The 13,977-nt window shown below is 37.1% G+C and overlaps 2 protein-coding genes across 2 annotated transcripts; one reads left to right on the top strand and one right to left on the bottom strand.

Moving 5' to 3' along the window:
* Nucleotides 1-1,379: 1,379 nt before the first annotated feature.
* Nucleotides 1,380-8,224, bottom strand: LOC138357393 (small ribosomal subunit protein uS19-like). The gene is given in 5 exon segments (XM_069314177.1): nucleotides 1,380-1,518; nucleotides 2,466-2,492; nucleotides 2,494-2,701; nucleotides 7,848-7,936; nucleotides 8,155-8,224. Coding segments are annotated over 5 exon segments (447 nt in total). The 5' UTR covers nucleotides 8,164-8,224; the 3' UTR covers nucleotides 1,380-1,404.
* A 723-nt stretch (nucleotides 8,225-8,947) lies between these two features.
* On the top strand, nucleotides 8,948-13,887 carry LOC138357522 (RNA-binding protein 28-like). The gene is made up of 5 exons (XM_069314382.1): nucleotides 8,948-9,129; nucleotides 10,776-11,068; nucleotides 12,187-12,355; nucleotides 13,154-13,683; nucleotides 13,801-13,887. Exons 1-5 carry the CDS (start codon nucleotides 9,003-9,005, stop codon nucleotides 13,885-13,887), a joined length of 1,206 nt encoding a protein of 401 aa, XP_069170483.1. The 5' UTR covers nucleotides 8,948-9,002.
* Nucleotides 13,888-13,977: the final 90 nt, after the last annotated feature.

Here is a 13,977-nt window from a genome sequence, read left to right as displayed (position 1 = left end):
AGAACTTCAGTAAATATAAGTGCCTAGCTAGCTATATAGCATAAAACGTTGATTAAAGTCTTCCTAAAATATCACAGGGTATGATCAAAAGATCATCTTCTAAGAGCTTAATATTATATCTATACAAAAGGGAATACCCCCAATAAGGATGAACAGAAAATATTCTGCACTCACTAGGTCATAGTACATGACTTAGTTGTATAGAAATTTAAGCCACAGCAGGTAGCTCAGGCCATTACCTAGTTCGCACTCTTATGCAGAAATTGTTGGAATGACCAACAGATAGCAAGTGGCAGACATGTAACTGCAATCCACCTGTCTAATGAAAATGACAAGTGGATATTTCCTGAACAGTCCTATTATGGGGAAGGTCAACAGAACATTTCTATATACGTCACACATTTTCGTAATGAGGAAGGGACATCATCTACTGCCTCTTAACAACGTTCTTATGTTTAACTTTTACCACCGACTTTCTTGGGACCCATGGCATGATATATAACAATCACAGTACTTTTATGTTTAGAAACCAAAAAAGTTGAAAAACAACGAAGTACTTTACAAAGAATTCAAGTGCGTTCATCACTGGTGAACTAGTGTGGATGCCCACGCCACCAGGACAACCCGTTCTCGCAAATTCGTAAAGTCAATATTGACTTATTAACTACGTGCATAGGTGATATACTAAACATAATAGATACCCTTAAAAAGATTCACAGAAAACACCGACCTTACCTAACCTTGTTAGTATCTTAAGATAAGCATCTTATTGCTTCGTAATTACAATTATTACTTAACCTATACCTATTATAGGTTAGGTAATAATTGTAATTACGAAGCAATAAGATGCTTATCTTTAAGATACTAACAAGGTTAGGTAAGGTCGGTGTTTTCTATGAATCTTTTTAAGGGTATCTATTATGTTATGTCACCTATGCACATATTTAATGTCAATATTGACTTATTAAATTTGCGAGAACGGGTTGACCAGGAACCACACACTCGGTCAACCCATACATATATCAACAAGCTCGTAAATTTGCAGAGGGACGTTCAGCAACTGACGTTACACCGTTTCTAATGGTACTTATTCAAGCCTTGGTCTGGCGCTTCTTGCAAGAACTTATCTAAGTGCCTCTTTAATACATCCACTTTGTTCTAGCAATATTTTACTAAACTTTCCACATCTACTGTACATCCAAAACAGTTTACACATTAAACTTACTCTCACATGCCACCAAGTGCTTCAGTCATCTTAACCTATAAGCACATGAAAATTTTTAAACAATATACAGTGAGCAAAGGGAAGGCATGAACTTTTGACATTTCCATCAATATCCAAATAAGGAACAGTACAGGACTTTAATAAATCTAAAATATTATCATAATTTCTTTATTGACAGTTTACTTGAGAGGGATGAACCTGGAGCTGTGGGTGGCACCAATACCAGGCCTACCATGCTTGACTGGCTTGTAAGTGATGGAGAACTCGGCTAAGTAATGACTTATCATCTCTGGCTGAAATTGGAGAAGAAAACTAAGTAATAGCATTGCCCCATAAGATGTCTAAAAGGATTAGCACAGAAAAGACAGTATGCCATTTATTCCTGAATATGGAATGCAGTGGAAATGGAAGGTAAAGGTAACATTATTCTGGATTAAAAGAGCAGTAATGCTAAGACTATCAGTAAACTATAACCATGGAAGAAGGGTGTAAGTTTGAGAGAGATTGTTGCCACAATAAATTTTTTCAATATCGGCCAACAAATCTACATGTTGCAATCCTACCACGTTGAGGTTTCCAAAGCCTTGCTACACATCAAATTGATCAGTCTGATTCCTATTCTTTTACTATTTCATTACATACTATATATTGTCTTTGAGGAGCATAGGATAATTAAAATACATTAAACATCCAATAAAACCCCAAACATTGATCTATGAGCTTGCTTTATGACTGGACTACACAGTCCGGCCACTTGGTTTGCCACTCAATTTTTTAATAAAATAATAAAAATAGCTTTATGGTAGTACTAGTTGATAAAATGCTGCTTATACTGTTGCCAAAAACCTCTGGGACCACCTTCCAGGTAAACAAAGATGTTCCCATGGTATGGGGAGGAGGAGGGGTTGGAAAAGAAGATGGCAGCTTGCAGTACTCTGCTGATTAAAGGAAACAACAAGTTCCCTTACTAATGTGTGGGAGAGGGTGGCTTAATGCGTCATATTACCAAATTAATTACACCTACCAGCCGTGCAAACCAAACAAGCTGCTTGTAGCTTTAATGTTTCTACAAGCAGACCTTTTTCCACAAGTACTCTTGCCTGATATTGCTGATTTTTAAATTAGGCTCTGCTAACTGGGTACCTTGTTAATACTTACATATGAAATAAGAATGATATATCTAAACTTAAAATGACTCAACATAGACAAGATTTTAACACATTAGTACCTAGATACTAACCTTAATTTCAACTTGATTGAAGGTTTTTGCCGTTGTATACACCAACCATAGATCCCACCATCTCAGGCACAATGATCATGTCACGTAAGTGTGTCTTAACAACAGCAGGTTTTTCAAGAGCAGGGCATTCCTTCTTAGCCTTGCGAAGTCTCTTCAGGAGAGCCATGTGTTTACGCTTCAAGCCACGCTGAAAACGACGACGTTGACGGCAGGGAAACAACTCTACCAGCTGCTCACTGGAATAATTTATGAATGACAATCAAGTTCTGCACCAATAAATATTTACATCTTCAGTGTCATCATTATCTACTGTATTAAGTGAAATGTTACTGTAACTGGTGGGACTAGTAAACAACTGAGAGGTCAGAATGAGAAGGTATTTACACACACATGAGTTGTTTGAACCCTTCAACTACATCTATCAACACACCTATCAACCAGGTTTATTTCATTAGTGCAAGTGTCAACCCAGGGTTGATTTTTAGGTCTAAATGCATTGAAAGTCCTGCAGGTACACATTTCAGTGTCTTCAAGTAACAGTAACCAAATGCCATCTTGCAACAAGATCATTGGGCACCCCTGCTGGTACGAGGGCCTCAGTACCAACACAGCAAATATTAGTTGGGTTCCTAGTTGTAGTTGTTCCTACAGAAAAATTAACAAATGAAAAATTATTCAGGACTTAGGGAATAGAAGTCTGATAATTAAAGTGTTGGCTACAGTTAGCAATGTGCACAGTGTATCGGGTGGCACTTTGCTTTGTCAGGTGCTCCCAGGCAACTGGCGAGCGTATGTCCATGGATCAATGGAGGAGATATTTCCCTAGAATTGTTCAGTAGTTTGCAAATGGTGCATAATACTGTAGTTAAATATAACACATGAATAGTGTGATAACAGCAAAAAATCAGTTTTATCTGTATTATTTTATGGGTAGTGATACAAGTTACACGAATGCACATAGGTATCTGTGCATTCCCATGATCTACACATTGTGATGTAAGTACTGACAGTCCAATAAATCATTTGCACCTACAACTTTGTGCAAAATGAGTGGAGGCTAGGCTGACCCCTGGATCAAAAATTACAAGACTTATCTCGCTCACCAGAACTGCCTAGTGGGTTGCAATAGTGAATAAACATGTAGTTATATATAACATCTATACATTGTGATAACAGCAAAAACAGTGTTTTTGCTGGTGACCGCCATGGGTCTTCTCATCCATCAGAATTCACGAATTGGTGATATCACTTTCTCACCACCACAACCAAAGCTAGTTACATGGAAATTAAATTTTCCCATGATTAGGGAATGCATTTTAACATTAGGAAAAAAAAAAAAACCATGTGCGAGTCCCACGAGTTGTCATACAAAGCATGTGTGCAGCGCAGACAAATAAGAGAGGCCATGATAGGTAATGAGAGGCCAGAGGTAATCAGGCCATGATTAGTGAATAAACTAAAGGTAAAAGGGTTAAGGAAAATGACTAGAGCAATGAAAATTTTAGAATTAGCTACACAATTAGAAGAAAGTAAAGAGTAATGGCTTATAACCATTATATAGTACAGTATGTTAAATATTGGTATAGTAAAAAAGGAGTGACAGCAACAAATGTACAATCAAACAAGGAATGATAAATCATAAGGAACTCCAAAGTTGTTATGAAATTACATCACCGAGGCTTTAATCCTCTTTCTGGACACGTGCCCACCCCACCCTACCACGAAAGCAACCAAATACATCAGCAATAAATTTAGTCAATAATATAGATGTCTTGTATTCTAGTGTGGCCAATGCAGTTGGTCCACACCTAAAACTCCCGGGTTTGAATCCAGTTCAGGATACATTCATTTTGGTGCATTTCTTACAACTGATAGCTCTGTTCCACCTAGCACCACCACAAATAAGCCCAACTGGTTTCTTGTTTATGATGGCAAACTATTTCACTTAATGTTATATATTGTCTTTGAAGGAGCATAGGATAATTAAAAGATTTAAACATCCAATAAACCTCAAAATTTTTCTATGAGCTTGCTTTATGACTGGATTATATTAAATCCAGTCACTTGGTATGCCACTCACTTTTACACCACAATAAATTCCCTTTTATCTAGCTGTATAACATTTAATAACATTACTGAAGTTGTACTATTACCAAATGAAAGTAATGTAAACACTTGATTAATTTAGGCATCTTCAAATACTAGTTTCTTATAAACTGTTGCATCTATCAATTAGATTTTAAATTTAAAAGAAACAGATTTGCTGAATAGCCATCAAATACAAACAGTACTGTTCACACATGAATACATTATTACCCCATTTCCCACTTCCTATCACATTGGGGGGATCCATCAGCTTGGAAAAAAAAATATTGTAAATCAATTCATTCACAATACACAACATCCATGATAAAGAAGCATAACCCTTCTCCAATAGATTGTAGACAAGTGCACCACACTATTCAGTCTAGAATGGTTCTTCCGTCACTTACAGCACAAATGCGTCTGCCACCCATATTATAAAAAGCTTTCACCCGGCCTTATCCCTTACTAAATTCCATGTGTTCACATATACCAAGTATTTGAATAACTGGCCACATCAAGCATTTTACTATTCATTTCAATTACTTTCATCCACATTTACTGCAGTATTTTTATTTCACTATTAAAATAGTAATTTTTATCTAATCTCATTCGGAGACAAAAAAGTAGTTATTTTTGTACTCTACATACATCTCACACTCTACTGTCCAGCTTGGGCTGGACAGTAGTGACTCCTTTCATACAGTTTGACATACCTTTAATTTATCCCGCTATTTATATAACATATCTAAAGAATAAAGCCACTTCAGTAACCCTTAAAGTGCGCATCACGTCATATGACGTGCTGGACGTTGTACCAGTAAACTGCGCATCACGTCATATGATGTGTTGGAGTACTACGCAAGATTTAAACAGCCCGCGGATACACGGGGTTCACCACACCTTCATCAGGGCTCTTGTAAACAGACGCCATTTTAAAAAAAAATCGTGGGCCAAACTCCCGGGTGTTATTGGCCTCAGTATTGAGTGAGCAACCAAGCCTGACGCACGCAGCATGAGCTAACAGCACTGCTGTTCAGCTTGTGACCACAGGCATCGCCTAAAAATGCCAAATTATACTTGTTCATGCTATTATGTAGCTTTGATATTATTACAGAAGACCCATGACTGTGATAAAACTGACCAGGGTTCTGATAATAGCAGGATTGTGGTGATATTTAGCGCTGTGCGCCATGGAAGGAGGTGTAATTGCTGTGGAGGGAGGGTGGTGGCGATGTCTTTTGACTGTGTGTGGCCACCTTTTATTGACTGCACTCACCATACCAGCTTTGTGGTTCGCTATGGTGAACACAAATGTAGATACTTATATATAACGTGCGTATAGAGGTATAAACAGCAAGAGAAGGTTTGGAGCCGCCATTTTGGTGAGAGCGGTGGCGTCGTCTGCATGACGCCACCGTGCAGACGACGGTGTTGTTTACTGGTTACCACGATGGTCTTTGGGCACCATACCAGTTTATTTGTACAAGTATGATGAATAAAACAGGTAGATATTTATATATAATGTGTGTATATAGCGTAATAACACCACACAGTGTTGTTGGAGGAGAAATATTAGTGCGTCTGGCCTTGAGGGCGGCCGCCGATCAGCTGACTGTGTGAGTAGCCACATCTCTGTGCCTTTACTCACCATACAAGCTTAGATGTACAGTTATGGTGAACAAAACATGTAGATACTTATATATAACGTCTGTATATAGTGAATTATAGCAAAAACATTATTGTGGGAGGAGAATGAGGGTGAGTCAGATGACTGGAGGGAGGGCGGGAGTGGCTGGCTGTACACGGCGGTCACTCCTCATTACTTTTTGACTCATAATAGCTACTTAGTGGTTCGTTATAGTGAACAAACATGCAAATATTTATATATAACCTGTGCTTATAGTGTAATAACCGACAAAGTATTTGTTCACTGATTGATGAACATAATTGAATCAACAATATGCACACCATATTTTTGAGTACACCAAAGATTCACTCATTTTATTATATAAATATATCAAACTACACAATATTGAATAATATTACAGCAAAAAAAAGTATGAAAAATCAATCAGAGACATTGAAATAATTCGGTAATTATCTCTTTGTGGCAACTCTGGCCTGACAGCTTGCGAGCAACAGACCACACTGGGACGCACGCTGAGTCAGCGCCTATAATTTGCCAGACTTCCCCACCCTATAGCGGGCAATATATGCCACTTACGATTTTTTTATATATTTTTCCCGTGATCAGTGAACACAAATTAACAGGTTAGAAAGAAAAAATAATTTTTTTTTTTCAAAATGACATGCGCCTGTGGGGATGGCAGGATATTAGACCCCGAGCATGTTAAGGGTTAAATGGTGACATTGAGGTAGTCATGCATAATATTCACACCCACCCAACACTGCAACAAATAATGAATTGACTCGACCCAGGAGGAAATAAATTCAGTGGCTCATGAAGCAAGCTGCTGAGCCACCTGGAGCAAACACTTAGCTCAAGCGGCTGAGATATACTGAAATAGAATCTTTGGGGGAGTAGGTAAAGACTACAGGTAAACCTGCAGCAAGTGCAGTGGGACTGAACCACGAGTAAACTGCAGCAGGTACAGTGGACTGAACCACGAGTAAACTGCAGCAGGTACAGTGGACTGAACCACGAGTAAACTGCAGCAGGTACAGTGGACTGAACCACGAGTAAACTGCAGCAGAGGGAAGTGTGTGTCATGCTACCGACTTCTTCCATCTCCTGTATTTCCCCCACAATGCTGCTTGTACCATAATCGTTCAATGACTTATTCAGGGTTGGTGGCATAGCAGCATCTAAGAACTGCCAGGAGGGCAGGTTCTACACGGTCGGGGCGTTACTGGGAATGTCTGGGGGATGGAGGAGTGGGTATGGGGGGAGGTGACAAACACCTTCCACCAATACCTCGACCCCTAACCACTGCAAGAGTGAGGCTCTCGCTGTATAATAAAATAATCCCTCTATTGTTTCAAGCGTAGGTTGGACATGTATATGAGTAGAATTGAGTGGTTATAAATAGCTGCTGCTTCGTATGGGCCAATAGGCCTTCTGCAGTTACCTTTGTTCTTAACTTAACCCTGCCGAGCCAAAGTGTTCACAACCCTACCACAATTAACCTATTATACACTACAATGTTATAACTTAATATTCTTGCAATAAAAATATATATCGCCGATAGCCACAAACTACTTTTGCTATACAAATCATATATATAAATTAGACCAAGGTTGAACAATGCGACAGCCTTCAACACAAGGCCAACCTACTTGTTCATATCAAGGAGCTGGTCGAGGTCCACCCCGCGGTAGGTGAACTTCCTGAAGGTACGCTTCTTGCGCAGCTCTTGTGCCTGAGCCTGAAAAGTTTGAAATAATGAGGTTTACCTACTTCACAAAATACCCTTGGTTTTAGAAATAAAAAAAAAATACTTTCTACATATCAAGCACACTTAACGGTATATATGTTGAAGCTGTAGATATCAGCGATAACTATAAATATATCACAAAGGTCTAGTTATTTCCTATATAAGCCGATGATTATGGATCAGTAAAAGTTACCGCGAGCAACACGTACGTCAGCCATGGTGGTTTGTTGTGAAGGAAGTTCCTTAGCTGATCCTCACTTGTTTCTATCTTGTATGAAAAGCTACAAAAGAAAATAATATATAGTGAATACAATTTATTTCATTACTCGTTCACATAAATTAAAATAATATTGAATTTTTCTAAATATAAAATATAAGCAAATAAGTATAGTAATAATTTATTTATTTATCTAGCCATCTTTTATGTTATAACAAAAGAATTGTTTGCCGTTTGCTCTCTCATCTTATTCAATATTTTGAAGCGGAAAATTTGAATTGCAGAAGTCGAATATAACCAAATGAAGATTGGACCAGTAGAATAATTCTTTCTTTTTCTGATATGGCTTTACGTAGGATATAAAATTTTTAACTCTCTATACAGGCCAACATATCTTGCAAAAAAATCTCACTCGGTAAACTAGACACTCTTTTCCTCTTTTAAAAGATAGAACATAATTTTCTAGCATTTGGGAGGCTATTAATCTGAGTAAAACTTAGTTTACAATTTGAAAGGTGATATATATTGGAAAAATAGAGTGTAGTTCACCACTACCAGAGTAGTGAACTTTTTGCCCGAAACGCATTGCGTAATAGTGGCTTTAGGCATTGTATGTACTAGCTCTATCTATATATCAATCCATTAATGTAACATCACTTCTATGTATGTACCTTACCTGAATAAACATATTTATTTATTTATACTAAGCTGTGACCACTAAGCTGTGACAACTAAGGTAATCGTCCCTCGATAATGTAGGTTTATTACACGAACGGCGAGTCTGTCATCCGGCCTCACCACGAACACCCACATAATATCCGGATAGGTAAACAAGTCAGCATGGCGAAAATGCAGGAATGTTCATTAATTGTCACACATTTACCTGCTGATATAAGCAGACGGGAAATACAAGATTATTTCAGCGAAGTTGGACCCGTTAAAAAGTGCCATCTTGTCAGGGATAAAAGTAAGTTTTTAGTAACATATTTAGCATAGAAGTTGAAAAAATTTTGCATGGGCTGGATACTTCCACTGTGACACCATTTAGTGCAGCAGCTGTATTCTCAATTGGTTTAACCTCAATACTAATTGGACGTATTATATTTGTTGCTATTTTTTCACCATTTGATTTAGATACTGTAATGCCATAAGCCTTAGGCATGTTGCCAGTCCACATTTATATGATGGCAGATGCACACATTGCCTGCATAACAGAAATTGAACACAAGAAGGTTCAACCAAGTTCATTTCCGATTTTCAAAACCATATCTGTCAAAATTGATTGTAAAAAACACTTTTACCTGAAATGTTATGAGTGTTAGTGGCTTTGTAAGAATGTAAGAATACCAAGTTCCTACATTCTTACAGATTGTATTCTCACAAACCCAATGTACCCTCTTGTATATAAATAAAGTAATTTTATATTTTTTTATATATACAAGAGTTTACATTTTTGCACAGCCACTTGCACGCATAGAGTTTCAGGCAAGTCCTTAATGCAGAATACGACCCGCCAAAGTATTTAGCAACAAGGTACCCATTCACTGCTTGGTGAACAGAGGATGCAGTTAGAAATTGGCACCCAGTCAATCCTCCTCGGCCAGGATACGAACCCAGGCTAAAGCACTGGTTCCTACAAACCCAAGCCACAGCTCTCGGGTTCCTACGAACCCAGGCCAAAGCGCTCTGGTTCCTACAAACCCAAGCCACAGCTCTTGGGTTCCTACGAACCCAGGCCAAAGCGCTCTGGTTCCTACAAACCCAAGCCACAGCTGTCGGGTTCCTACGAACCCAGGCCAAAGCGCTCTGGTTCCTACAAACCCAAGCCACATCTCTTGGGTTCCTACGAACCCAGGCCAAAGCGCTCTGGTTCCTACAAACCCAAGCCACAGCTCTTGGGTTCCTATGAACCCAGGCCAAAGCGCTCTGGTTCCTACAAACCCAGGCCACAGCTCTCGGGTTCCTACGAACCCAGGCCAAAGCGCTCGGGTTCCTACGAACCCTGGCCAAAGTGTTACTAATATTAGTTATTGCTAATTGCAACAGTGTTTTCTTGGCAAAGGTTAAATTAGCACCCAGCCAGTTTATATGGCAAATTATTAAACCAATTGATCAAATTATATCTACGAATGGGTTGTGTGTTGACTATAGACCTATTATGGGTTGATGTGCAAAGGCTTTACTATAAACCCTGCGTAGCTAACATTGATGATCATTAGTATGTATATTTTTTGTTAATGATTTATTTATATACAAGAAGGTACATTGGGTTTATGAGAGTACATAACATTGTTGTTCTTATATTCTTGGAAAGCTACTAACACGCATAGCGTTTCAGGCAGAAATTGTATTGTGTATCTTGTGTTTGTTTATTGGTAGCAGCTGTACTGTAATTATATATGTATTGGCAGAATTGTACATCTGCCATATGCTCAGTTTGCTGAACCATATATCATCCAGTTTAAAAAGCACTTACTCATTGGTCATCAAACTGTCAAGTTATTTACATTTTACTAATTTAAATTGCACCACTTGTTCAACTTTCACATATGATACCTAAATGGTTATTTACAATTGAAATTTGTCTTAAATATTGCATTCCCACTATTTCAGATGGCACCTTTAAAGGAATGGCCTACATTATCTATTCTTTTGTGGAAGATGCCAAGCAAGCGGTTAAAAAGTATGATAATTCTACATTTAACGGAAAAATTCTGAGAGTGAAATATTCTCGTCAGAGAGAAACGGAATCAGATGAAGATGTTTCTGGTGCACAACGTAACAAGGAAGAGGATGGAGAAGAAAATGAAACAAATATTAAGAAGAAAAAAACAAAGAGGAAGGACAAGAGACAGCCAGCAAAACAGAGAAAAGGAAGAATTATTATTAGGAATTTGTCTTTCAAGGTACGTTTTTCTTATGAACTATACAATTCAGTTACTTCCCAAGGTTGGACGAAATGCTTGGCATTGGCACCACTGGGAACTATTCAAATAACCCCTGAGTTCTCACTAGAGGTACTAGAGAATTTTTGGATATAAAGCCAATCCAGCCTCGAATGTCTGACAGTGTTTCATTGGTAAAACTCAGTCCTTTCAAATCCTCCCTTAGCACCATAAGTGATTGCCAATAAAGGGTTCTCACTAACTACAGTACCAATTGTTTGCCTGGCAACCCACATAACTGTGACCAGGTTGGACCACCTCAGAGTTTTCAAACTCGGAGCCTTTCCCATATTCTCTGATTGTGTCTCATGCCAGTCAGCAGGTGGGCGGCCATTTTTCGGTTGTATGAGTTGTTTTCATTCTATGAAACTTAATTTCTAGTGGCCTATGCTCGAAAATATACTGCTTTGTTTGTATATTTTTAAAAGACTTTATGTTTCTGATTCTTTCCAGCCTGTTCTTTCAATTCAGTGCCAAGTAAGGCAGAGGTAAACACTTCTATATTGAATTTCGAAATTAAAGGATAAATTTCAACAATATATGTTTTGTGTGAATAGATTTTTATAATTTGTTTTAATCCACAAGTTTAGCACATTCTTGGCAATTTGTTGGGATCTCACACATGCCACATTTTTGTATGAAGCTTTAAATTATATTCTTGCATCATTGCATATTCCAGCATTCTGAACATCATTATATGCTGTAAACAAATAATTTGAAATGACACAAGTTCATTTGATGTACAGTATCATGCTATTGTTTGTAATTTCTGTATGTATATGCTTTAACTGTGGCTGGAAAATGAAAATAACATTAAATATTAAAGTTCTTATATAATTTTGTTGAATAGATTTGAAAATTTAGAAGTCTTAAGATCTCTATTTCTGCTTAATGTACAGTTTAGTTTAGTGACTTAAAGAGTGATGATGATGTATTAGCCAAGTTTTTTGTTGGAATTTTGGTACATACGTACCAAAATATTACATTTATTTGTAAATTGTTTATATTTTATAGTGTTAAATGCATTAGGGAAGTCCATTAGAGTTATTTATTATTTTTCTTCCATTTTCACATTTCAGGCTGATGAGAAAGTAGTGGAGGAGCATTTTTCAGTGTATGGAAAGATTAGAGAAGTGTCAATTCTACGCAAACATGACGGGAAGATGGTGGGCTGTGCATTTGTTCAGTTTGATACTAAGGCTGAAGCACTAAAAGCAATAAAGGAGTGCAATATGAAACCTTTGTTAGGTAAGCATTGTAATAAAGTGTTGTAATTGTTTGATTGAAAATTAGGTCTTAAAGAGCTGCATGTGGAGCATAATGAAAGAATAGTACAGTATAGTATAGGGAATGAGAAAACTAGAGGTGAGTCAAGTGCATATATGACTAGTTAACTTCTCTGAGTACTTTTAGTTAGATTTAGTAATACAGGTATTCATTACTTAGAGAATGTGATTTGATACACTGTGCTAATTAAGTGTTATGATTTTTTCATCAATAATTTATGCATCTCCTTGCTTGAAATGGCTTCTCTGCCATAAAATGGTTTGTTTATTCTTTGCATAATTACTGTTGTACTGTACTTGCTTTTTTTTTGTTTGTTTTTTTGCAAAGATTTCATGTACTGCATAATGGTAACCAAAAGCAGTTGAAGGATTCTTCACCAAGTCTTCATCTTTGTGGGTTAGATTACAATGTACACTTTTTATCTGTGCAGTTTTTAATTCACCTTACTCTAGCATTTTCACTTAACACAATTATATCACATTTTGAATCTATTTTCTCAAGATATAATAGTCTTTGATCTTATGCTTCACTCAACTTTTCTTGAATTCAAGATTTCATTTAATTTTTTTTCCACTCTGCCTTTTATTCTATATGATTTTGGATTGCTGTTTTGTTCTCTCATGCCAAATTATCTCTGTGCATTAACTTTTAAACTTGATATTCTTAAAAATACCTTTACAGAACTTAAACAAAAATTGTACAGAATTGTAAGTTCCGGTATTTATGATTACTTATTTACAATCAAGTTATCTTTTTCAGGAAGGCCAATTGCTGTGGATTTAGCTGTTGAGAAGGAAAGATTTAAGCCAGAAGGAAGCAATTCTGAAATATCTAGAGATGAAACTGGAGGTGCAGAAGTGAAGATAAAGGAAGAGGAATTGAGTAATGATGAAAAAGAAGAGATTGATGAGGAAAATGATATAAAGATGGAGATTAAAGAAGAAAGTGGTGAGGAAGATGATATAAAGACAGAGATTAAAGAAGAAAAAGCAAGCAGTGAGGATGAAGATGGTGACAGTGGATTAGATGATGGTGATGAAACTAGTAGTGATGATGATGATGAGGATGATAAAAAGCACACACCATCTAAGAATACACATGCTCCTACAAAAGGCCCCAGTAAAGACATCACGGAAGAAAGGACATTGTTTATAAAAAATCTCCCATTCATTGCTACACAGGAAGAAATAGCAGAAGTTTTACAAAAGTTTGGAGAATTAAAGTATGTTTTGCTTTGTATAGACCAGCTTACTGAGCACCCACGGGGAACAGCATTTGTGCAGTTCAAGGTGAGGCTACTTTTAATATTCACAATTCTTGTTCAATATTGTTTATTGGAAAAAAAATTTATGCTTGAATTTTCAAATGTGAAAGTTATTGTAAAAATTTAAATTTTGAAAAATTAGGATGAGAATAAGAAAATGCCTTCTGCAGTAACAACCAGGAGTACTAAAGGAAAAGGAAGTCATGAACAGTATACAGTACAGATATGAACTCAACAGTACAGGTACTGTCCATGCTCAACAATCTGAATTATATCAGGCTCACCCCTTTTCAAGTTAGCTGCATTTTTACCTGGAAAG

Source organism: Procambarus clarkii, chromosome 78 (genome assembly GCF_040958095.1).
Source record: "Procambarus clarkii isolate CNS0578487 chromosome 78, FALCON_Pclarkii_2.0, whole genome shotgun sequence".
Classification (NCBI taxonomy): Eukaryota; Metazoa; Arthropoda; class Malacostraca; order Decapoda; family Cambaridae; genus Procambarus; species Procambarus clarkii.
This window is presented reverse-complemented; position numbering and strand designations above follow the sequence as displayed.